Source organism: Buteo buteo, chromosome 10, assembly GCF_964188355.1.
Source record: "Buteo buteo chromosome 10, bButBut1.hap1.1, whole genome shotgun sequence".
Lineage (NCBI taxonomy): Eukaryota > Metazoa > Chordata > Aves > Accipitriformes > Accipitridae > Buteo > Buteo buteo.
Window position 1 is genome coordinate 19,051,478 of NC_134180.1, and position 27,242 is coordinate 19,078,719.

At 39.2% G+C, this 27,242-nt stretch overlaps 1 protein-coding gene across 3 annotated transcripts in view; it reads right to left on the reverse strand.

Annotated features, from left to right (window-relative positions):
* NR5A2 (nuclear receptor subfamily 5 group A member 2) overlaps positions 1 to 27,242 on the reverse strand; it is an 86,732-nt gene that overhangs the window by 22,897 nt on the left and 36,593 nt on the right. For all 3 annotated transcript variants that reach the window (XM_075038861.1, XM_075038859.1, XM_075038862.1), the window contains 2 exons: positions 17,996 to 18,115; positions 5,518 to 5,665 (listed from right to left, as the gene is read on the reverse strand). In XM_075038861.1, the coding sequence (XP_074894962.1) occupies positions 5,518 to 5,665; positions 17,996 to 18,115 (268 nt within the window). The remainder of the gene's footprint in view (positions 1 to 5,517; positions 5,666 to 17,995; positions 18,116 to 27,242) is intronic.

Consider the following 27,242-nt stretch of genomic DNA (forward strand, 5'->3'; position numbering starts at 1 on the left):
ATTGTTGAAAAATTGGTCTGAACTTTATTCTGTGATAGGAAGCAAATCAAAGAAACAGTGAGACAAATTTTGGCTCCAGTGAAAACAGTGTGAAATTCTCTTTGGCTTTAGCAAGGCCAAGATTTCACCCCAGTGGAGCATGCCAATCCATTTCAGCCCCAGAATTAGAGAATTCAACAGCACATGTGGGGTGAGGTTTGGCTTTTGTGTTTTGTTTGTTTGTTTTTTTAATTTCTAATTCTGATTTATGACAAAGAAAGAAGGGGGTTTCCAAACTAATGTCAAATTTGGTAGTGAAAATTCAAAGAGGCTGATAAACTGACACATTTGCTTTTTCTATTTGTAGTGTATCTTGATTCAAACCAGCAATTATTAAAGACAAAGAGACCATTTGTATTTATTTTGGGTTTATTTTTTGATAGTGTACTGTGTAGTATACTGATTATACGCTATAGAAAAATTAGGTGTATTATTACTCTGCAATTCGAGTAATGAAATTACATTATCATCAATGTGGCTAGCTTTGGGAAAGCCAGATAGGTTTATTCTCATGTAGTAGTAAGTCTGATAAACAGATACACAACTATGTGAACAGCATCTTTCTCAGATGTGCTCTTTCCATGTTTTGGACATGAGTTCATAAAGTAGTGTTAAAAGTGGTTTAACACGCAAGTCTGTCAAAGATTTCTTTATTCTTTCCCAGTTTTGCAATGTGTGCCTGGCCACTAACTTTCCGTCAACTGTGTGATTACAGTTGCTGAATTGTCATGGCTCTGCCTTGGTTCTTTTTTGCCTGAAAGAAACCTGTCAAATGCAACTACTGTCAAGAAAACCCAGGTTTGCTTATCTCTTGAGCTACTGATTTTTTTTATCAACATATCTTCAGATTGTGGAAGAAAAATTGGCTGATATACCTGAGTTAAACTGTGGTTTGGTGTGTTGATTACCTTCACTCCCTTTAGTTGAAATTAAGGGGACAATACCTCTATATGTGACAACACAGGAATGATGCCCCAGAAAACAGGCATGTTTTGGGGTTTGCAAATATGATGTAAACCTCAGTCAAAGAAAGGTTGGCAAGGATAATTGCTATCAACTGGTGTCCTGATTTACTTTAAAGCAAGCTAATAGCTCAAGATAATTGAAATGGAGATTGATAACAGAAATTGCTATTTCTAGGCCACCTAAACAGAAGACTTCTTTCAAATAAATCATGCTGGCAGATGGATTGCTTCTTTGCAATAAAAATGCTTTGGCTTCAGAAGTCCAGCTCATCTTCAAATAAAACATTTAATCAGCATCTAGTTTATCATTTGCGTCAAAGACAGATGTTGGCACAGAATTCAGACATGGCCATCAGAGATCAAGTAGGGGAAGAAGTGACTAGAAGATGGCTTAGCATTTATACCAGGTTACACAACCAAAACTGTGAAGGGCAATTTTGACCACAAGACCTGTTTCTATTTGTTTTATTGTGATCTCAGGTGTCAATTAGACTGGTTGATTTGCGTAATGCTGTTCTGGTGTGCAGTGAGAGAGGAAAGCAACATACATTTGTTTATGTGTAGTGAGGAGGTACACAGCGAGGGAATTGCCACAGAGGACTGACTCATGGAAAGACTGTGATTCTTGAGGAGAACTCTGATGGATGATCAGACTAATGTGCTGGAATTTAAATTTAGTTTGAACTTCCTATGTCTTGACAGAGTAATTGACTGATGGAGCAGTGATGCTGTGAAAGAAGGGGTCTCTGCTGGTGCTTTAATGTCCTTATGAGTTAAGGCTCTTTTTAATTGAAAATACAGCTGAGTTTGAAGCATGCACAAGATGGTGATCTCCAGTGTGATTGTGGTGATTGTGCTGGTTGTAAGGACCGATTTGTTCTCTGACTTTTTAACTCATGGGAGCACAAGAGCTGAAGGACTGATTCAGCTGAACTGGTTATCTGCTGAGAACAACAGTCCAGGTGTGAGGGACTTGCTTCTCCAGAGATTGGCAGTGACTGGATTGAAGGATGGCATGAGGAACCACTGAGGGCAGACCGACAGAAAATAACTGAAGTGTGAAGATCCATGGATGTGAAAGAAGACTTTTATGTACAGAGAGGTAAGAATTACTTAGCTGTAAAGACATTTGCTTTTTATAACTGATGGAGGGAATTTAAAAGTTACATAACTTTACATATATTAATACTATATAGAACTAAAGTAAAGAGATGTCACACTTACGAAACTAGTTCCCAAACTATTCTGGCTTATTGAATAATTGCTGAGTCAACTGTACCAATATATACTTGCAGTGTTGGTCAGATGAGCCCAGACAGACTAGATGGCCCACTGGAGAAAGGAGCTGAGCTCCTGCACCTGGATGTGTCACTCAGCGGAGTGGGTATATGCAGTTTGACTGCATCCAGTGTTGTGCATTGCTAGCCGCAAAGGCTACAATAAATATGCATCTGTCTAAGTTTCAACAGCGTCTTCTTTAATGCTACCATCAATCAAAAGCATTTTCCTGTATAAACCCTTTGGAACCTTTGACAAGTAGGTAATGAACAATTACCTCTCTCGTTTAAAATCTAGCAAGCAAAACTGATATGATTTAATTGTGTTTTGAAAAATAATTGTAAGTACTTTGGGTTTTGAACATTATTTTGCTGTTAGTTTACAAAGATAATCACTTCTGAAATGTTAGGAAAAAAGGCAGAGACAAAGTTCTTTGCCCTGAAGGAGATTGCCATCTTGTGAAGAGACAGACAATACGGTACAGCCATGAATAACAAACAGCTTTACAAGGCAGCTTGGTATCTGTACAGCTATAAAAAACAAACAGCTTCTTCTCAATAAATTAATTCTGTGGATTATTGACTTTGCATTGCCTTTGAGAAGCTTCATATTAGACATTTATTTTTCAACCAAGCACTATATTAAAGAACAATAGCATAAGGTTTTATTAGTTTGATTAACACTGTGGCATGAACCTCCTTAGAAACGTAAAAAGGCTGGTATGTCTTGAAGTGCTTTTTATTCCATTAAACATTACAGAGCCAGATTTTCAACAAGAGCCAGCTGAGTTGTTTGAAATATTTTTTTGATTAAGTGATATATTTTTGGCATTATGACCAGTTTTCTGTTGAGATGCCTAAGAGATGTAGATATGTGCCAAATGCACCTAGATACTTAGGTACAGTAATTGCTCCCAGTTATTTATGTAGAATTTGATGCTCAGCTAGTTTTGACAGCCCTGCTGAATGCCTACCAGTGTTGTTAGGCAGTTCAATGTCTTCAAAAACCTGACTCACTTTTAGGATGTGAGGTGTCTTATTAACTTCAGCCAGACGATTTGTTCATACTTTTGGGCACAGACTTAAGTACTTAGCTGGAAAGGGTGTCTGTGTTTTTCATTTCAGTTTTGTCATCATTCTCATTAAATATTTGCCTCAGTCCTGTGGGTCAAGTGGTAACATCTTTACATTTTACTCTTTGCAGAATAACATCTTGCTTTGACTATTAGCAAATGGAATTATGCAATATGCTAAATAATGAACTAATCGGTTTCAAAGGTATTGAACCTTTCTTAGCTACATTGCTTTTATATGCAAATGATGTGACTACAAGGCTCCTAACAGCAGCAGAATTAGCTCTTTTTATGGTAGCATAAATGAGAGAAAAGACGGGATAACCTGGCTTGGTACAAGCTTGCAAGGTATTTCTGCCCAACTGCTTCAGAAGTTGAGCCACTACCTGGCAGGACTAGAAGAGCTAACGGTGTAAGAATGATTCTTAAATCAATGCAAAGTGCTAGAATTGCCGATGAAAGTGATCAAACAAAAAGGCCACCTAAATGTGAGAATTTTCCAAATGCACTTCACTTATTCAGCTAATTTAAAATATCACTGAACTGAGATGAATTCTCTAAATATTTTATCAGAGGAAAGCTACAGGCTCTTTAGATGTTTCTGTGCCACTGTCTAATGACTGAAAAACCTAATTATTAGGAATTAGGAAATCTGAATTCTTGTTATTAATCAGATTAATTCAGAAAACATAATTTCTGCAACAGATGGCTTGCTTCTCCTTCTCTGAATCTAAGACGTGGAAAGCAACGAAGCCCTGAATACAAAATGTTAATAGTTACCAGGGAAATCCATCATCTCTTCCTAGGATTCAGAATGTACATACTTCATAACAGTCAATTCTGTTAGCATCATTCTAATTTTTTAAATAATTCTTATTTTTTTCTACATGTTCTGTATCCTATACCTCTGAAGTATTGATCTTTTATGCTCCCTATAGTTAAAGAGAGCTTCATCTAAAATTTTCCAAAGCAGGTTCAAATTCTGTAAACACCACATGGAGGGACATATTTGAGACAGTAAACAATGCTTTACAGTGTAAACCAAACTGTTCCTTTTAGTCTAATTGCAATTGTAGTATAATAATTTAATTGTAGAATTTTATTCCTTTACAGAAGATTTTTTTAAAAACTGAAAATTAAAGACAGACATTACTAAATGTCACCACTGCTGTTATTTCTTTCATTGTTGTGCTTGGCTCAACTGTACACTCTCTCTGTAGACAAAATACCTTTTGAGTAAAACAGGAGTTTTGGCTATGGAGGTATGGCTGGGTCTGACCTTATTTATGTTTTAAAGTCTCTCCTTTCAACTGTCTGCCAGTAAATAAAAATTCACTTGGCCAAAGTTTATTTAGACCAGCTTTATTAAGTCAACAAAGTGCAAACCTGAAACAGAGGACAGGCAGAAAAATCTGTTCCTATGAAGTCAATAGGAATCCATCTCCCTAAGCCCTTTTTTATTCCTGGCACTGGTGATTTTTCTTGACTGATTCATTGGAGGGCACTGGTTTAACTAATTTGTCTTGCACAGGTATCTTTCCCATTCTGTGTCCTCTCCACTGGTACAAAACAATCTTCCCTTTAAAGGTTATTTCCTAGCCTGATCTGTCATATAGCTATTATCATTAATTTGCACTTTAAGACTTCCTTTCACTTTTTAAAAACTATGAGATACTTTCCTGATTTATGGGTTACGATGTGACAGCTATCATATGCAAAGAAGATTGTTTATACTTACCACAGACGCCTTTGAAAAAGAGGGATATTTTAACCATATCCCCACTCCATCTGCTTTACATAACTATATTCAATATCATAGAAAAACATGGCAATCTGTATTTTCCACTGTTCTCTAGAATTTCTAATAGAATTTTATCCTTCTTCTGGAATATTCAGAAATCACATAGAGAAATACAGAAAGCTTGTAATACTCCATTAAATTCCATAGGTTTTCAGAGTAATTTGCATAGAAACCCACTTTTAATCCTTATACATAATTTCCTGCAAGCGATAATTGAAAAATAATCCTCAGATTACTGTGAACCTCATTAAATATATTTCAAAATCATGTTTTGGGGGAAAAATTAAGAAAAGCAAAATATTTTCAATGTTTTTAGAAAAAAATAATAACACTATTAAGCATGAAGACTAGAGTGTACCTACCTAAACTAAACAGCACCAGGAATTTCAGACATACAAATTCTCGTAGATCAAACTGCAGGGAACGAAGCTTTGCTACTAGTTCTTGTGCATGGCTCATAAGATTGTTGAGGGTGGCTCCAGCTTGGGATGCTATTATGGAATAATCCACCTGTAAAAGAGAATTGTATTTCTGTCTGGTTGTCACACCTGCAGAACCACTTTAGGATGTTTCAAGCAATCACATACAACCAGGATACTCCTGGACAAAAGAATCACTCTCAATTTAGTGATGTGATCAAGTCAAGATGTTTTTATATATAAACCTATTTTAGGACAATGGTATATATTGAAAATATCATTAAACTATGTATCTTAATGGTATGTCACATCAATGTGAATGCTGGTTTGTCTGTATTAGCTTTTTTAGAAGCTTTATATATGGCAGCTGCTTATGACGCTGGTAGCCGTTCCCCTGTCCCTGTATCAGTTTGTTTTATTCATTTGGTGTCTCTTGTTCTTATTGTAATTTTATGATCCTGCGAAGAAAGACTGATGAAGTGAGCTTTGCGCCCACACAGGGTGTATTAGTCCTGAGGGACACAACGGTATTCAAGGGAAATGGTCCAGTGTCCATAACTTGGCCAGAAATATCTATTCAAGCCCAGAAATGTTGGTGTATTCCCACAGGAAAGAGAGGTATTGTGTGGGCGGTTTCTGTTCTCCTTAGCTACACAAAATCCTGGTATATTTGTTGGACTTGGTTCCAACGGACTTGTTCTGGTGAGTCCTCTACCGCTCGCGAAGGAGGAGTAGGCAGGTGTGTGACACAGGCCCGCTGCACTTGCATTTTCCCGAGCAGCAACCGCAGGGCACAAAACTACTTTCTCTGGGACATAGAAAAAAGCTGGACTGTTCTGAGGGGTCTGCTGCCCTTGTGGTGTCCCTTTGTTCTCAGGGGAGGCTGACATGTCTATGAGCTTTCCGAAGTGACACTTGTGTATAGAGAGCCAACAGAAAGCTGGAATTAATACACCATATTAAAAAAAGGTAATATTCACAAGCAAAGTACACTTAAAGCCTTTCATAGCTGGCACACCCCTGGGTGATCCTTGAATCTCGGGCAACCTCCCCACTGCTTGCACGCTGAAACTTTTTCCTGGCTAATACCAGTCCCATTAAGGGGACGTTTCCATGCAGATGGCCGTACCAGCCTCTGCCACTCTGAAGATGTGCACTGTTAACTTTTGCATGCTTTGTGGTGGGATGGTGAGCAGTGGAAAAGTGCTGGGGTACTGCAGCCTCCGGGAATGCCATGATGCGAAGGCGAAGCGTAGGGGCTGGTGCCGTGGTGAGCTGGCCCTGAGACCGGGCTGGAGGCTGTGAGGCTCGGCAGCTCCAGCACAGCGACAGCAGCGTGGAGCAGGGTGCAACTGCTTCAGCCGAAATGCCTTCAGCTCAGCCCGGTTTTCATCAGAGTGTGTTACACGTCCCCTGCAAGTGTCACTGTCCCATGAAAAAGGCCAAGTGTGTTGCTTGCTCCTGTGTTGAACTCCTCCTGGCTAACTGGCTGAGACCTAAATGGGTTATTGACACATTTTAAAACAATTTTTTTCTTGCCTGGCTGCTCTAATATTACCAACACCTTTCTTTTTTAGGAGTTTCCATAACAACAGGGAAATACTAACCACACTTGATGTAAGCATGCGTAAGTGAAGTCTGGCTTTAAACTAAAACTAAGCACAACAGTAAGTGGACACTTTGGGTTAATGATTTATTTAAAGGTATCAGTGCTGTAATCCCATCTTTAAGGTCTCCTATAATAAAGCAGTTAATAAAGAATGGCCAGGTATCACCAGAGGAAACAGACCAATGCTGCAAACTTTTGTTTTTCCAGGCACTGATCCCTTAAGATCTGTTTTTTAAAAAACTGTTAAGGAACATGTATTTTGAAATATGGGAGGTTTTTTTATTTTAAAACTGTTGAATTGATTTTGCTGAAGTATAAACAACAGTAAAGCAAGAAAAAAACCTGAAAGACTTTAAACCTGACAAAATTTCAGCCAGGAGACATAGAAAGATGACTGAAAGGGACTAAAAATAACTTTTCCTAGTGATGACCTTAATGTAATCAATAGGTTACTGGCTTTTAATAAGACATTTTATTTATATGTACTCTTAGTGCACCCAAGATATTGACTGAAGGCAACTGTACAAGAGAAATGGTTACACTTTTTGTATGGATGTTAAGAATAACACTGCTCCAACTCTGTAGAGCATTTAAAGTTGTGCTTACATTTCAATTAAGTCAATGGATTATGCTTAAGTATGCTGTGAGGGTATCCTGTAACATAGGTTTTATTGCTCTCTTTTACACCTGGGAAAACTGACGTAGTGACGTTAAATCGCTTAGTCATGGCCAAAGAAATCTGTGACAAAACTAGGATCTGGTCTTCGGAAATCCCAGCCAAATCATCTTTCATGAACTACTTTCTACTTCATCTGTTATTTCTCTTTCTTTCTGTATATATACTTATATGTATTTCTTTATATAGAAGTATATATACTTATAGAAATAAGAAAAAATAAAGTAACATACCTCAAATACTTTTTACTTGAAGGGCAGTTTAATATAGTGACATGATTCAACTACTTCATATTGAGAAACTGGTCACATATAAAAATCAACTTTAACAACTTAATTTCCCTTTTGTAATTGTTAAGGGAGGGAAAAAAGCTCAAAATCCCTCACTGAGGTTCCAGTTTGTGGGGGAAATATGCTATTCACTTCAAAATAAGAAGTTAAGATGTCTGGATGTCAAGAATATCAGTGGCCTTAGTGCAGCGATTATGCCATAATGGAAAAACCCAGTAGATGCCTGGATCTCCCACTATCCCTCTACTGGAGAGCTCTCAGGCAACCTGCTACTCTTTCAGGTGCATTTAATATTTGCAGCACCAGCAAATTTGTCTGGGAGGCAAGTCCTCCTCTGCCACTCACCAAGAGCAGGCTGTATTAAATTTTTATATTTATTGACATTTCATTACCATAATTGACTGCAGTTGGTTCTCTAGTAGAAGGCACAGGGCTGCCTCCTAAGCAGGAGAATTGGTCCCTTGAGTAGAATTTGCAATTAAAAACAAGGCAGAATGGATTTTTTTTTTATTGTGTAAATATGATGAGTTGAATTTTCAGCTTTAACTAGAGAATACTGGGTGTGCAGAAGGCTTTTTTCAAGAGTGAGCAAAATTATGAGTCAGTGGAAAGACGACCCCCAAAGGTGTCAATCAGTTTATACAAAATCAACTGTGCATGAAAAAGCCTCAGTTAATGTCTATTCTGAAAAAGTGGTCACATTAAAGAGTGTGCTGTCCTGCTTGCTTGGTCCTGTATGCAGAAATTGATACTAAAAGGTGTATTAATTCTTTTACCTTCCAATTCATGATTAAAAATGCTTTTAAAAGACAAAGATTAAAATAGCCTGGATCTTGAGCAAAATGCTTAATTGCATACTGAAGTCTTAGCATTTACTTTATATTGTACCATTAACTTAATTTGGTAAAATCAAATCCACAACTGAAATAAATTATTCTTGCTTCCCAATTAATAGTATTACATTTCACAGTTGATTTTGATGTTAAAGGTGGTATGTTGACTGGCATTTTTGAAAGCAGAAGCTTTGGTGAAGCTTCCATATAACCTAATTTGGAAGTAAAATGATGGGCGTAAAGTTACGGCTGCACAGACAAATGTAAGTGTGAATTCCTCATGTACCAGTACACAGTGCTGTCTTGCATGGTGGATATAGTAATGATGAAGAAGTGATGATAGAAGCTTAATTGGATTAGCTTGGTACCAAAGCAATGCAGACAGAACAGCACTGAATAATTTACATTGCTGCCTGTTCTCGCCATTCTGGTGCTTAAACTGGCATGTTTAAGGTTAGCATGGACATCGCTGTATATGTTGTATTAGGGGCTGTGCTGTAGTATACCATTTGCTCACTGAAGTGCCTAAATCTAAAATACATACTCAAAAACCTCTGCTCTGCTGCCACCTAACTTTGTGCTTGAAGTCCTCACAGTTCCACCTTCCACCAGCCCTTTGGGTGCCAAAATGCCTCGAGGCCTGGCCAGGACTACCCAAGTCATGACAATGGTAAATAACTGTGTGTCCAACTCATTATACAGCTCTTCTTAGATTTATGGACCATGTGGCTTTCATCCACCTAAGGCAGCAAGAATGCCAAAGGCAGGATTTCTTCAGCAGACCAGTGGCTGGAGCCACTGCGGTGTGGGAAATCCAGGGTCAAATCTCCGCTCTAAAGAGTGCATGAAATAAATAAGGCTATAGCCTGGCAATTGGGGTATCTTTCTGAAGGTGAGAAGTATCAAGTTTCTTCAGGTAAATCTGGCACGTCTTGAGGATATCTTCTGATCATGAGTATTGGGCAGAAAGAGGCGGACCTTTGGCTTGGTTTGGAGAGAAAGGACTTGCTCGGTGCTTAACTGGGAGGGAACTTCCAGCTGAGAATCCCAAGTAGAAAAATGTTCATAAGTTCCTTGGACAGGCAGCATTCATGTCATACCTCTCTCCTCAGCATTTCTCAACGCTACCTCTTACAGTTACCACCTAGTTTGCTGCTGGCCTTCCCTGCTCCCTGCGTTGGCAGAGGTAGGGGCTGGGCAGATGAGGCTGTGGGCTCTGTGACAGGGCAGGGCGGTACAGAGGCACTAGGAGTAGAGTGATTTTACTTGTTGATGGCTGTTACCAGGTACCAGCTATCACTGAATGCCATTCCTTTCAGCCAGAACGGGAATTGCGCAAGTACGGAATAAAGCCCCTGCCGTGGCTGTATACAGTACCTGTATAACAAACAAACGTTCTAGCGACTAAGGTACTTCAAGTTAGTGAAAGGTTGGTTTCGTATTTAATTTAGTAAATTAGATCACTGTGTGTTTGGGGCACAGAGGCAAAGGAGGCAGCGGGTGCCTAGGTGCAGCAAAGGGGCCGTCCCACTCCTCTCCGCTCTGCTCTGTGCAACGCTGGCCAGCACAGCTGGCTGCTGCTGCTGGGGGGCTGCTCCCCCACCACTCCCTCCTCGGTTACAGACTGCACCGAAAGCCTGGGGAGTGGCCCACAGGGGTCTGCCCTAGGTTTTGAAGCCTGACCCTGCTGAGAGCCTGTGAGTCGACTCCAGTGTATGGCTGTGTGTGGATGAGCCTTTCTCTCAGAAGGTTGCATTCAGCACAGTATATAGCAAGTAAGTAAATTTACTATCACAACCATAATTACCACTGTTTCCTGAAATATATATTTCAGTGGCAACTGCGGTGGTTATAAACTCATTTTGAGATTTTCATATAATTATTACTTTCATTAAAAACATTTACAACAGGGTTTCTGTTATGTTTCTAAGCAAATGAACATGGAAAACCACTTTGAAGAGGTGCCTATGTACAAAAATTGAGGAGGACTCGGCACAGACAAAACCAGTTGATATGCTTATATCAGGTTTGGATTAATTAAAATTGTGATGACTTATACAGCATAAGATGCTTGTCATTTTAACATGATACACAATAATAGAAGATAATGAATTAAGTTGCCAGTGGACCTTTCCCCTAGGATGATGTTATTGTGCTTGCTAATTAGCTATAATATGCAAACGATAACACTCCAAAGTACTGCGTTTACTTTGTCTAACTTAGTTTCAGAAAAACTTGTACATCGAGACTGGAAAAATTCTATGCCCTGTAGTTGATCAGGTATAGATTCATTTATAGTAGATATATTTATGTTACAAAACACATAATAATAAAAGTGTTGTTAGGTTTCATGCAGTTAGCTGTTCCAATCGCTACCACTAAATTTTCCACTCTAGTAATGGTGACTACTGGGTTCTTCAAATTATTAGTATGAAGATGTTACAGTAATGTGCAGAACATAGCTAACCTAGAGTACAATAGAATCCATTTCTTTATCAAAGTGTTGCAATGCACTTTGTGTTTTTTATATAGAGATGAGATGATATGGAATCACTGCTGAGTTTGAATATCCATAAACTTCATTGGAAGACAGACTGTCACTAGAAATTTTTTGTGTATGTTTAGGTAACATCACAAGGGCTGTGCTAACTCAGACTGTTTCTTCAGGAGCTTTTAACCATGTGAGTTCATTTCCCCTTATTACCCTCTTATCTTACACAAATTTCTACTCTACTATTTCAAATCCTTTCCCATCAATGGAAGACTGGATATGCTCACTTTGAATCCCATCAGTATCACTACTCCAATAGGTGGTTGGGACAGACTGATGCGGTGCTTTCTTCATGTTGGGTCTCTGAACAACTTGTCTCTCATGTTGGGCAAGCTTAAAATCAAATATGGGACTTTATATGAATTTATATGGAGAAATTAGTTCACTAGTATAGGACTTGTATGGAGGACTAGGAGCCTTAAAGAAATGCTGCCAGACTCCAGGCAAATAGCTTTTGTTCTCTTTATGGGAGCAATGTGTACAGAATACAAAAGAAATGTGTTTCCTATGAACACAACAGTTAGAATGCGGGAAATGGAACAGTTCTGGCATGCAAGGATTCATGTTGGGTGTCCTCTCCATGACTTTTAACTGGACCTGGAATTTTAGACTTAAAATCATAGTGCTACTATGGTTTCATGGCAACATAGCAAAGCAAAAGTAAATTAGGATCAGTTTGTTCACAGGTGTGTCCACAGCTACTTGGAAGGCTCAAAATGTTTAATGAATATTTGAACAAACCTGAAGTGGGCACTTCATGATTATAACTTAATTTTGATGTGTTTTACCAAGTTTAATGGAGAACATCTAGTTCAGACCCTAAAAGCAGCTAGCATAATATCTTCGTAAGATGTGAGGTACTTTTAACAACGAGCACAACCTTGTTTCCTTTTCCTTTAGGCAGAGACCACTAGAGTGAGGAACTGTGCAAGACTGGATACGAGAGTACAAATACTACACTGAAGAGCAAAATAATGATTGCTTGACCTCCTTTCTATCCACCTTGAATCAAATCCTGTGTGTGTTTGCCTATGTAAGGAAGGACTTTTAGGTTTGGCCCCCCAATGCCAATACCTCTTTTCTGCCAGCTACAATTATGAAGCCTCACTGACTGCAATTACAAATCTAATGGAAAAATAATATATATATAAATAAAAATTACTAATTTCCAAGAACATAAGAAGTAATAGCTTTCCATTAGATACTCATTAGCTTTCTATCCCTATGACTAGTGTATGTTTTTTTAGCCATTTCTTAGGATGAACAAAAAAGCCTGTTTCCTTATCTACTTTTTTTTTTGCCAGCTCCTTTCTCTTGTCCTTTGGAGACACTCCTTCCTCTAACACTCTTGTAACTTTTTGTGCAACAGTGATACTTCTGCAAGTGTGATCTTTCTTTGTGATACAGTCATCTGTAGCCCACAGTCTGAAAGTTCAGCTGCCTCTTGAGAAGCTTTTCAGTGGCAAGGTGATCTTACCTTAAACTTGCAAGTCTGTTTCCTAGACAAACAGATTCTCCAAAGGCCTCAGCAAATACAGCAACATTGGGAGAGTAGAAGCATTCTTTGCAAGTGGGTAAGTGTAACAGAGATGACATTGCCACAGAAAATGCCCCAGGCCACACATCGCCACCTTTCAATAACATACATCTGAAAGATCTACAAAGTATCCCATCTAGCAAGAGGTTCAAGCCACAAAGTCTGTTCTAAATTGAAGTTAAATTTTTATTTGCTTCAAAACACAACACTGTCAAGATCTTGGTTCTCTCTCATGCTCTTCTCTGGTGCTATGCTTTAGAATACAAATCCAGGTGGAAAGATGTATTTGTGTGATGACTTTAAGTCAGTAGTTTCAACAGTCTCAAAAAAATCTCAGATTTAGGCATGGGTTTGGACAGCCTTTTTAATCTGAAAGGCTTTGACCAAACTCAGCAGAGGGAATATTTGGCAATGAGTAGAGTGTAGGTATGAACAAAATGAGCAGCTTGTGTCTGGGCAGCCAAGGCTACAATTCGTGTGTTGACTGCTGCGTGAAAATGCAAGAACAATGATATTCTGTACAGAGCTTTAGTATCTGCCTTGTGTGTGCTGGATCTTGGAAGCTGGCAGCGTATTGCTGGTGTGGAAGATACAAAGGAAAGTGCTCAAGCTGGAGGAATTAAAGTCCTGTAATTAGAAATGGTCTGTTAAAATTACATGCCACATGGCAAGCCTACAAAACTTGGCATGTGGAGAGCATATTGGCAATGATTTACAATAAACCACCACATTGCAAATCACTCCTTAGCTGTTTTCTATTATGAAATTTGGAGAGTTGTAAAATGCATTTGTGCTACTTTATTTCCTTTTGAAATGGTAATTGCTACTGCTGAGGGGCAGTACTTAGTGCAGAAAATGAAGTGTGCAGCATAGGGAGGAACTTGTTTCTGAGGAACTGCTGAGGAATTGTAATGATCTGAAAAAAGGGCTTTCTTGAAACACATACACACAAAAGAGCTTCATTTATGAAACTCCAACAAATAACAAAATAAAATAGAAGTCTTTTTTTTGTGCAAGGGCCAATGCTTACTGTTGCTTGTTGCTGACTGCACTTTTTCCCCATCAAAGTGGGAACAGTGGATTGACACTGGGTAAAACTCATAAGCCAGTGGCTTGAGGGAAATGTAGATGTATGGAAATGTGATAGGAATGCCCTAAGGTAATGGGTTTTGAGCCAATGCATTTGAAAATTATCGAGTGTGCTCCTAACCACTAGCCCATTTTAGATACCTAGTATAGAACTGACAGCGGTGTGGCCCTGGAGAGCTGGATGAAGTTTGACTTTTGTGTCTGAGGAACAGAGGCTGTGCAGCCTAAGTGGAGAAAGCAGGTATGTTCTAATTAAGTGGTGATAAGTTCCCCCCTTACAGCTTCCCCCTTGATTGTGATTGTGATTGTAAAAAGGACTGTGTTTATGAGTAGCTTTTATGGAGGGATATATTAAGGAAAGCAAGGAGTGAGGCTTCTGAGGTCTTAAATTTGCTAGCTTGTGACAATAATCATGATCTCTCAGGTAATAAAGTAGGCTATCTAGCTCAGGTCCTCAGTTTAAAGTTAATATCTTTGAAAGCCAGATGATTGACTGTAATTTTGCTCATAGTGCTTTGCTGGTAGCAGTAAATAAAAACTTCTACAGCACTTTTCATCAGAATTGTCAGAGTGCTTTCCACACCTTAATCAATTAATTTTTATGAGATGGTGGCATGGTTATTTCCCTTTCTCTACTGGAGAAACTGAAAGGATCAGGGCAGCAACCAGAAAGTATGCAGCATGTAGTGCAACAGCAAAGACTCATAATGCCTGGGTCTAGAAGTGTGGCTTCCCAGAATTATTTTACAGTTAATACAGAGGAGACAGACACAGTCATAATTGTCCTTTCATAAATACATTCAAACTCACGTTGTGTCTTAGAATGACAACAAACTGAGTCGATGCTGCCAAGATGGTCCATCTTGACATGAAAAGAAGCAGTTGTATTGGATCAGCTTGGCTAAACAAGTAACTCACAACTGAGCTACAATGCAAAAAGGCAGTATTCAGCAGCTGAAGCAAACACAGTGGCAGCAAACACAGACCAGACGGAGGTTCTCAGTGCTGCTTTGCCTCAGTCTTTACCAACAAGGTCTTCCCAGGCTCTGTGCTGTGCAGCAGAGCTCAAGGAGGAGCAGAGTGACCAGCATGGGGTATAAGTTGAAACAAAAGAGATTTAGACCAGAACTAAGGAAAAACTTTCTCCCCATGAAGATTGTCAGGCAGTGGTGCTGGCTGCATAGGGAGGTTGTGCAGTTTCCATCCTTGGGGGTTTTCAAAGTCCAACTGGACAAAGCCCTGAGAAACCTTGTTTGAGCAAGGGGTTGGACTAGAGACTCCTTAAAATCGCTTCCAGCCTGGATTATTCTGTGCTTTTAAGATTTGTGACTCTGGCAATTCTAGATATTTTAAACTTCCTGTTTAGCTCACCCAGCTTTGTCCTTCTAAATAAAAGAGGTTCTTCAATGAATGATTTTCACCCATGAAAATCATTTAAATGGATGATATTTTAAAGTAAATGCTTTTGAATGACAAATTGCATACAACTCATGTACTGGCATAGTAGTGGCACTTCTGCAATACCTCAACTACCAGCAGTCTTTCCATAAGCACGTGTGCAATGCACAGCCCAGAGAGAGCAGGCGCAGTCAGTGCAGCTATGCCCACTCTGTAAGCAATCTGACTTTTAATCTAGGATGACAGGGACCAGAGCTGAATGAAATCAGGACAATACAGTGGCATTACATGTAGATTTCAGACTTGTTCCAGTTTCAAAAACAGCAGCCGGAGAGTGCATATTTACTTCAGGTCTGGTGTCTCCCTGTTTCTCAAGGAGAAACTGTGGTGCATACATGCAAGTATGTTTTCCAGCTGTTAGCTAGCGTGAAATGGAAAGGAGTCCATCCATAAGGAAGGGACTGACTTTAGTGTTCTTGTTTGCTGTTCTTGTAATATGGCTCCTTGATCTCCAAGCAGCCTAAGTGCAAAGAGGAATGTACAGAAGATGACAGGAGACTCTGGGGGTGCTTGCACCGATCTCAAAAGGACAAACTTTGGCATAGGAATGTGAAATTACATTGAGAAGAGGATGTATTAAACCTATTTGACAAACCTGGGGCAAAGACAGATGCGATCAGTCCAATTTAGCCAGGTTTTAATTTAGCCAGAGACTATAATTCTGCCTGGAAATATACAACTTCCAAAACCAGCTGATGATTTGTAAGCAGTATATTTAATAAGCATCCTGCTACCTGTTGTCTAACAGTGATTAAATGCTGTGTTTTGCCTTGAGTTCATGTACAGCTGGGTTTTTTTGCAAGAAAAGATAAAAGTGGCTAATGAGGTAAGAATTATTACTGTGGGAAAATGGGGACAATTGCTAGAATTTAAGGGTATTTAGATGTCTCTAATGATTTCAGTGGGACTTGGGCACTCAGTACCTTTAAAAACTAGCTAATCACATAACAAATGAGACACTAATTTAGCAGTTCTCTCTGGAACAGGAAGCCGTCAATATACTTAGAGCTTTATAAACAAAGGAATAAGCAAGCACCCTCTGTGGTAAATAAAAGAATTGCCGGTAAAATTGTCCATGTTTTGCAGATGATGAAATGGAAAGAGGATCAATCATTTTCTCAATAGCACCAACATAAATCAAGAGTAATGCAACTAATTTTTGCTCGTATAATTAGGGAGTACAACTTTATCTCAGGTTAGTGACTTTCCACAAAGGTGCAGGAGTCAGTTCTATAGCTAGAATTTGAATTTTCCCACTTCTTTTCTTGGACAAGTCGGTCATTTCTCCCTTCTACTGTACACCTTCTAATCATAAATGCAAACAGTTATTTCTCCTTCTGATTCTTATAAACACTTGTTCTTAGTGTTAAGAAATGGCTACAGTTTTAAAATTATAACTAAAGGTATAAGCAAATTCCACAATATGCAGATACAGATGATGTATCTTGGAAAAAGGTGCTCTTCCCCACACATATGAATTGAGGCAGTTCAATTTGCAGCTACTTATATACCAATAGGCCATCATTTGTTTTCACTTTGAATCAGGAACATAAAGTTCAGCCACACTTTGCTTCTCTTTGCTACTGTGATTTATTTTTTTTTCTGTTTAAACCAGATTAAGAATCTTAAGAATAAGGTTCTTATTTTATTGTCAAGTTCTTTGTGCTTTGGAAAGTACGAGGGAGACAAAACTTTCTATTTCCTTTGGGTTTTCTCACAGTTTTCCTAATATTTGTCACATTATTGCTCTTGCATTTCAGGACACCTATGCATCTGACACCTGAAGAAAATTAACCCTTGGAAACCTGTACACAAACTGCAGGGTGCATCTGAGACAATATCTGCATTTATAGCCTATGGACTGAATAATTTTCCTGGGATTAGATGTCTCAGCTGCCCAGTTTCTCACACATGTACATACTTCTCTAAATCCAACATATTTATGAGGTAGTAGCTGCAGGTTCTCTAGGTTTCTGACCCAGTTAGTGATTCTTTTCAATAAACCACAATTCCAAAGGGAAAATAAGCTGTAATTGCTTAGACCTAAAGCATCAGGTTTGGGAGTGTTGTTGTTGCTGTCAGAAACCATTTCAGCCCCGAGAAAATACTACTTCTCAAGAAACACTTCTCATCTGCTATTTTTCCAATCACTGAAATATACAAGTATATTTGCAAAACAAAGTGCTTATGATTGTATCTGCTTTTAGAAGTTTACCTGTAATCAGCAGACTAGGAACAGAGTGCACAAGTCATTTTCTCTACATTATTTGTGGAGAATCTCTGAGAACACAGGAGTGCTTCTGACCTAGTTAAACTCCTGCTTTTTTGAAAATTATTGTTAAAAAGCCATTGATACTTTTCTGAGCCCACATACTTACTTGTTGCCCAGTAACCAGAAGGATGGAGCCTTCTTTCCCATGTACCACTTGCCGGTAAATGTGATCTAGAATTAAGAGCTCACTCCAGCAGTTCTGAAGCAACTTCATTTGGTCATCAACCTGTAAAGCAAACACAGACGTTGGTGGCATCGCTCTGGGAGTCAGTCTTATATCACATGATGGAGTCTGTCCTTCTTCAAGCATCTGATTAACTTCATGAGAACAGAAATGCTATCAAAAATTATTCATCCACAAAATTGCTGTTCTTAGCTGTCTAAATAGGGCACTGCTAAAACCCTTATCCGTAAAATGTATAGAATATTCACTACTGATTACATTCCAGGAAAGCAGAACTATGGTATTGTTATGGAAAATAGTAATAATAGTATATTTATGAAATGTTTATGGAAATGGGATATTATTTTTACCCAAAACAAGAATAGCAGAAATAATGCTAATGTGAACTTTCCCATACTCTTCATCCTTGAACCTCAGCTTCTGGAAATATTAAGGAATCTACAGATTCAAGAGCATTATTGCTGCAACAAGCCCAGGTCAGAGATAGGTCCCTTGCAAAGGAAAAAGTGGAGAGAGGTAAACACTCCCTCTAAGAATGGTTGTGGTACTATGAAAAAAGAAGAAAACTTTTTCATAAACAGAAGCTGAGCAGCTTTAAGTGTCACTGGTAGGGCAAGAAATGGCTGTGCACAAGGCAGTAGTGAGCAGTGAGACATATCACTGACTGCATTTGGTAATAGAAGGAACATACTGGGCACTCAGCACAAGCAACCTACATGAAGTTTTTGTGCTGTTATACGAGATGTACATATCATAGGAAAATAAAGTATATCACTAAACTGATTCCTATTGCGACTGGATTGCGTTCAGTTTTATTTACTTTAAAGACTGAAAAATAATTAAGATTTCCATGGAAATGGGGGAAAAAAAATTCACAAATTAGTGGAAGACAGACTATGAATTTAAGTCCTTCTAAGTATCAATATCCTTTGGACCTGTTCTTACTGAACTTACTGATCTCTTCCAAAAATCAAACAAAGTCTTTGACTTCAGACATGTGTCTTGAAAGAGTTAAGAGATGCGTACATTAGCCTTGCTACAATTAAGTGTCTGGTGCAGATGTGGTAATAGCACGTATACAGTTAAAAAGAACCTGCATAGACAGCAATTGCTGAACAGATTAAAAATGCTACAAATTAGCAGAAGTAAAAAAGAAATTAGCAAAGAGAATATTTAAAGTAGAGAAATGCCTAGAATTTCTGAGACATGGAACTATTGAAATTGTTTTTCAGGGGTTCTAAGTTTCAATTGCTTTAGAACTAGATTTCATAATGCACACAAAACCACGTTAAAAGGAGCAATCTTGCATGAACTGAATTAGATAATGCAATAGATGTTTTCAAATTTTATCAGCTACAACCTAATGAATTTTTGAACTTTAGTCTTTCAAGCTTGTTTTCTGGTTGTGTGGTAGAGAAGGAAGTTTGTTACTAATAGATTTTTGTAGTGTCACCTGTGAAAGTTACCTAGCATTGTCTCCCTCTTTCCAGTCACTAGCCATATAGCTCAGACTTTAACATCTTAAATGGCGAAGTCTGTTTGCCTCCTTCATTCATCTTAACTTCCCTTCTTCCCCCCCGACAGTCTTCTCCCAACTGTTCTTGTCCCAGTTTCTCCCCCTTAGGTTTCGGTCTCAAATTATTCCCTCTTGCTGGACTATGCAAGCAAATGAAATCAGGAGAGGACAGGAGCAGATTAGGACAAAGCCAGTGGGGACAAAAGAGCAGAAGAATCTGTGCACAGCAGATCACTTCTCCTGCACAGCCTGCACTAGGACTCTCAGTTCTTGCTTTTGCCTGCTCCGTGACTGCAGCAGGTATCTGTGCTGGAAAACTGCATAGCTCACTCCCCCCACTACTGATTTACCTAGAGGATGACATAATTTTCATGTGGGGGTTGTTTTGGTTTGGGATTTTTAATTTTAATTTTTTTTCCTCCCTGCTTTGCTCTTTTAAAAAAAGAACAAGGAAAACTATATCCAAATATCTGTGCTAACATAGTATTTTCAGGTTACAAAATCAAGAACTGCAGAATTAGTTAATACTTGTATTAAGATTGGCTGTCCTAGTCTTATTTTATTTTCAATCTGCTTTTCTGTTATAACAGATTTTAATGCATACACACAAAAAAGGCTGAATTAGTATTGTGCAAACACTCTCAGTTCTGATATTTCAAATATTTTGCATGCTTTGGCTTTCCAGTATTAAGAATAATCCTTTATCACAGTTGCTGTTCTGCCTCCAGTCACAGTTAATACACATATGTGCTTAGATAACTCCTGTAAGCTACATATCCATTGGCAAAAGAGGGGGAGGAAAGATAGAGGTGTGGACTCTGTAGATGGATATATTACTAAGTCAAAGCAAAGCTAGTGCTATCACAAACTCAGCCTTGCTCCATCTCTGTGCTGTCTGTGCCCATGATAATTCATTTCTGTTCAGATCACAGAGCAAGGTTGATTCTGTATTAAAGATCTCTTCCTCTGCCCACAACATGTATTTGACTACAAAACCATTTCAACCAAGTGACTTGTTAGCTCAAGAGAGGACAGTAAATTACCACATTGATACACTCCCTACCAAAATTTGGGCCAGGTTTAAAATAAAGCATTATTTGAAGAAAACGTTTGAAATTTACAGATTCTAGTACTCTTGCTTTTTATGTGAAACTGTTTCATGATCATTTTCCTCTCTGTACAACAAGGTGTTGCAAAAATCAAATAAATCATGCTAACATGATAATTTCATCCAAAATCAGCATTTCACACAAAGCTATCGCAGCTTACATCTGAACAAAACGAACTGTGAAGCAGTTTAAATGTTCAGCATCCATGTCATAACAACTAATACCTGAATAAGAGGTCAAGCATTTGATTATATTATAAATGACATATTTCCAGCTAACCCATCTGTCTCAGCCACAGGCTTTTGAAAACAAACTACGCTTTACAGGTCTGGCTTTCTGAAGGCCCCAACAGCAGCTAGTCTGCAATCAAAGCTTACCTCCCAAGCTTTATCATATCATTACCAAGCCAGTGCTGTGAGAACAGTATGAGATGGCAAAATCACAAAAAAATGTTTTGCACATAGGCTGTTCCTGCTGTTCTACAAGATTCATAAAACTAGCAACAGCGAACATCTGCTAGTGGTTCACAAAATCTGCTCCTCCATATTCACTGTAATTTAATCAGTGAAAGTCTACAAAATGGATAGCATACAAAGCACAATACACATCTGAAACACAGTATTGCCTTCAGAAAACTATTAGATCCAGCTACTTTTGCCATTTTAAGAAAGCTGGTGGGGCAGCACAATGCTTCCCAGTTTGCACTAGGAAGAAAAAGAGATGACTTTAAGGAGGGTCACGGATTACTAAAATGTAGGGTAAGTAAGTGATCAGTTCCAGCCTACTTCTGAAAGGCATGCATATGAGGAAAAACCACATACTTTATCTCTTCTAATGCATTTGAAATGAAAAATAGAAAACAATATAGATCACATTAACCAAAACCGGTAACACATCACTTCTTATGTTAGAATGAGCTGGTAAACTTTATGATGTGTGTAACTTCAGCCAGAACACAAGCACCTTTGTGTTCCCATGGCGTGTCAATAAATGAGTTGCAGAAGCCTATTATCTGGCAAAGTGAAAAAAATCAGCGTTTCACCAAAACAAGTATGTGCCTTAAACTGATCCTGAAGGCAAAGAAGCTTAAGTTTTGGTGGCCGAAGTGGAGAGTGAGTTCTGAAAAGGAAGGTCCTCTGCAGAAAAAGCACCTTGTGGATTTCAATCTTCTGACTCCAAAGCCAAAGCATGCTAGTCCGCCATTAACAGGGTAAGCAGGTGAAAAGAAAAGATTCTGTCACTAGGATAACTTAGTTCCAGTCTGGGACTTCCTTATAATCAACATCATTTTCAGTCATGGTATACACTGAGTTAGAAACAAGCTCGTAAACTTGAACTACTGGCTAAGCTTTGAGGTTCTTCAGTTTGTGGATATCTTTAAGAGTGTTATCAATGTTTTAACAAGAAGAAAAAAGTGTGCTTTGTCCCAACTACTGGGAATGCTTATAAATAAAAATTGAACATCATATGGCCAACAACTGGCTGCTGCAAGAACGCTCCCCAAATTTGCAGCTCCTCCCTGCCATAAGCGAACATTGACACAAGGATAATGTAACTCATGTCTTACCCAAGCAAGTTATCAAATTATATCCATTTAACAGCTACCTAGCCTCAGGCAAAAACATGAGTGAATACTGTGCCCAGATGGTTAAATTTAGGTCCTCTCTGACCAGTGGCATTCAGATGAAGACATACCAGTGGGGATAGCATAACTGGAAATTGTTGCTGAAGAAATGGCTTTTAAGGAAAGATGTGGAGGAAGCTAACAGAGGGTGTGTGAGTCGAAAGAAATAGGAATAATTTTTGCATGCAGGGTGGCATGATACAGTAATAATGTTACAAGTATGAAAGGAGTAAAACATCACACTTGTAAAACTGCTGCTAAGTGACAGGGAAAGCAAAGAGAGTGCTTAGGACAAGGCTTTAGAGGAGGGGAATGGGGAGGCAATGCGGTGAGAGAAGATATAAGGGAAGTTGGATGTTGGGTAAAACCTTGAAGGTGATGATGAGATTGGATGAGATGCAGAATTAAAGGGTTTGTGTGACAGTAAATGATGCTGCTGGGGCAGAGAAGGAGCAAGTACTTTGTGTTAGAGAAGCAGACAATGCCAGTTGTTGCCAGCACGGGCAGGAGAAGTCCCAGAGGTGAAAGTGGGCATGTGCACTGTCTGCTCTCTCAAACAGTATGGATACAAAGGTGGAGCAAGGAGTAGCTTTCTGACAGCATTAACACATGGCAATAGCTAAACCCTATTTCCTATCCCAAAATCCTGTTTACCTGTGCTTACAGTGAGGACGAGGAAGCATGTCAGAATTTGGAGTCATCCATAACCCTGTATCTCATGCTGTTTGGACTACTTGTAGCAAGCTGGAAGACAAATGGCCATTGCCACAACAACTCAGGGCCATCCCACTGTGCTGCCTACTAACTACCAAGATAGCCAGAATAAACTAACATAAGAGAGTAACTAGTTATGCAAAAAGGCTGTCCCAGCATCTGGAATGCTGATAGATAAACAGGTTGTCGTAGTTTAACCCCAGCCAGCGACTAAGCACCACGCAGCTGCTCACTCACTCTCCCCCCACCCAGTGGGATGGGGGAGAAAATCGGGAAAAAGAAGTAAAACTCGTGGGTTGAGATAGGAACCGTTTAATAGAAAAGAAAAGAAGAAACTAATAATGATAATGATAACACTAATAAAATGACAACAGTAGTAATAAAAGGATTGGAATGTACAAATGATGCGCAGGGCAATTGCTTACCACCCGCCGATCAACACCCAGCTAGTCCCCGAGTGGCGATTCCCCACCCCCACTCCCCCCAGTTCCTATACTAGATGGGACGTCCCATGGTATGGAATACCCTGTTGGCCACTTTGGGTCAGCTGCCCTGGCTGTGTCCTGTGCCAACTTCTTGTGCCCCTCCAGCTTTCTCGCTGGCTGGGCATGAGAGGCTGAAAAATCCTTGACTTTAGACTAAACACTACTGAGCAACAACTGAAAACATCAATGTGTCATCAACATTCTTTGCATACTGAACTCAAAACATAGCACTGTACCAGCTACTAGGAAGACAATTAACTCTATCCCAGCTGAAACCAGGACACAGGTAGACATGGTGAATGAGACACTGCGCAGTCAGTTTGCCTGTGCGATATCCACTGACAGATATTTTGTGGACAGGCAGATGGCAGGATGCAATGCACTATATTCTGGTAAGGTTTTAAGATTTTGTCCTTCCCGTGTTGATCTGGAAACATATCTTCAGTGACATCATGGTAGAAACATGCACAGTATCAGTATTAATTGACAATATTTCAGTATTGTGATCTCTGTGAAAGAAACCTTTGGCACGCTTGCTCTCCCTTTCTCTCCCACCCCAGGAGGGAATCACTACTTGGCCATCCTAATTGCTGCAGCCTGCACACTCCTCTTGTTGTCCCAGCCACTGGCCATCCCAGCTCTTCTCAGTAAAATACTGGAGCAGAACTGCTGTATGGCTGGGTGGAGAGGAGTTCATGTGTCTTGGGACAGGAATGGATGAAGGTGGGTCACAGCGCAGTATAAGAGTCTATGTCCCAAGCATGGGAGGGTCACTATGCTCCCTACACTCTTCAATTTCATTACAAAATAGTGTTCCCCATTTCAAACTTAAAAAAAATCAGATTTGTGAAAAGAGAGAGACAAACAAGTCCATTGACCTTTTTTTCCTGGGGCTTTAATAGAACCATGGAGCCTGGTGGAACTGTGACATTTCTTTGTGTCCACTGTGAAAGATTCACGTGGTATTGCTTATCTGCACAGTGAACTTCATACTATTTAATATCTGAATTCAGGTTGAACACAGAATTCCCTGGTGGCATGCCCAAGTTCCTCCACTGCCACCTAGAATTGTAAAGTGATTTTAAATCGCTTTTCTGAGTTCTCTGCTAATAAAGATTGGAAAACAGGCACACATGAGAATACATTTAGATGCCACTGTTAGTTTGCGTAATTTATCTTACTGATACAATGCAAGCCACATAGAGTATTTCCAGGAGTGGAGGAAATAGACTCTCAATTTGAAGAGTAAAGGTCTAATCCTGAGCACTGTGGTGACACACTATCTCTTGGCGGGACAAAAAGATGGTCTGAGGTTGGGGATGGGAGTGTCACATTTGTCTGCTACACCCTGGACTCCCACTCAGCTGGGTCCATGAGCTATTGGTACGGGACTCAGTGGAAGTCTGTCAGGCTCATTGAGGCCTCTGTTGACACTGCAATACACAATCACGCATTATCAATTGTAGTTAAAGGAAGGACTTATCTCAGAAATGCTGGTTACTCAGTTGAAAAACTATTTGTGCTGATGTTATAGATGAGGAAGGCTGGTGCAACACAAGAGTAGCATTGTTCTAGACTGTATGCTTCCCACAGCACAGAACGTTAATCATTGTAAGCTTTTGTTTTCTCTGAAGAAGAACACTGAAATTGCCAAACAGTAAAATGAAGAATAATGTGTACGCTTTGCTGAAATGCACTTTAATCTTATCAAAACCACACTGTGTCTTTCTTTTAAGAAAGTGTTTCACAATATTTAGCATACTGTAACCAACAACTGCAGATTTATTACAATTTTTCTTCTGAAGAGGTATTTTCATCCTGACTTTTGATGAACTACCTGTTAAAAGTTTCAGGGTCATGGTTTTTTTTTTGTGTTGCTCTAAGTTAAATATTTTCCTTGTAATTATTGCTGCAGATTCAGTTAAACAATGCACTCACCTTTTACCCAGTCTACACCTCCCTTTCTGAGAAGCTGGAGAATCCTTTTTCATCTCTTTCCATTTGCATCAACTTGCACTATAGATTTGGGCTTTTCTGCCACAAAAAATTTAAAAGGGTATCTAATGATTAAAAAATTAAAATACAATGATTGAAATTTATGTGATAAAACCATGTTGGATTCAGCTGAATTGTTTTTACTTATATTTCTAAAAGGGAATGCCAATATAGAAGTAACATGAAGCATTCACCTCATAGTGCCACTTTTAAATTCCACGGCCATTGAATAGCCATTTCCTACTGAACATGAAGTGATTAAACATCTGTCTGAATTGCTCAGCTTGAAGCATATGGGTTCAAGAGATGGTTGAACTTTCTTTCAAATATAGTTAGGAGATCACTCACAAGTCATTGCAGACATACAGCTTGAGTTGTTACTCCATTTTTCTTATGCTATAGTGAAGCAAATCACCCCAAATAAAAGTTTTATAAGACAAATGCACTCCAGAGGCTAATTGTTACTCCTGAATGGATGCATGGTTTCCAAATTGTTACATAGGTAGAGAAGGATTTGGGCTCTCCAGATGGGTTGCTGCTAACAGTGGGAAATGTCCTGTGCAAGGTTGCTGTCAAAAAGCAGCAGGTAACAGCCAATGCAGTTTTAAAAGTAAATGCACATAACTTTCAGACTCAGTGAATGCCCGAATAAAATGTGATTACTGCCTATAACCTCAGTAATAAAATGCTACAAAGTTCAAGAAAGAATGATTTAATATTAACTATGATTGTTCCAGCTCTTTACTAGAAACCAGTGTGTTATACTAAATTTCTAGGTAAAGGCAGGGAGTGATCTTTACAAGCCCATGTTGGGTTAGACAACTGTCCTATTGCCTGTCCAAGTTTTGTAGCATTTTACATTTTTTTCGTGATTTAAAACTAAAAGGAAATATAGAAATACTTCAGTGTGTACCTTTGCCTGCTCCTTTAGAGCATGTAAAGAGGCTGTTATAAAGGTGCAATTTTACTTGGTGTGTGTCAGCGCGTGTGTGCGTGTGCATATACCTCTTCCTTTAATAACTTCTGAATCCACCAGCCTGCTTATTTCAACAGGGAGTTCATCTATCCAAGACGTTAAATTCTTATATGCCTTGCGTGAATCAGTATCCAGATAGAGGAAAGTAACTGCTGCGTACCATGCTGAAAGAAAGGCTAATATGCTCACCCTTTATTCAACTGCAGAGAACTGAGAGAGAGGAAGAGAGAAGGATGAAAACACTTCATTAACTCCCTGCTCATGGAACTATTAGTGTTTGGAATGTCAAGCCACTTTTCAGTTTTTCAAAGGACATAGATAAGGAATTCATAGCACAAAGCAACATTATACCTTTGAAAATGCCCACACTTTTACCCTTCCAAAATGTGAAGCAGTGCACATGTGGTGCCCATGCTCTGAATGGCCTGTGGGGTTTTCTGCTTAGCAAACACACACGGGAAGAGCGATGGCTTTGCAACAGCTTCTCCCCTTGCATGTCCCTGGACAGCTACGTGTAAGATCACTGTGAAAGAGGGATCAAAGCAGCAGTGACCAGCCATTTATCAGTTTCAGTGCTAATCTTCCACTGAGTTAAAATACTTTAATAAAAAGCAGCCTTGAGCAACAGTTCACACTCATCCTGTTTTCCTGCAGGAATATAACACAAGGTGCGTGAGTCTAGGGACCTCAGATTGCTGAAGGGAGTATGGGCAAGCAGCAGATGGTGATCCTACTCAAAAATTAGACCTC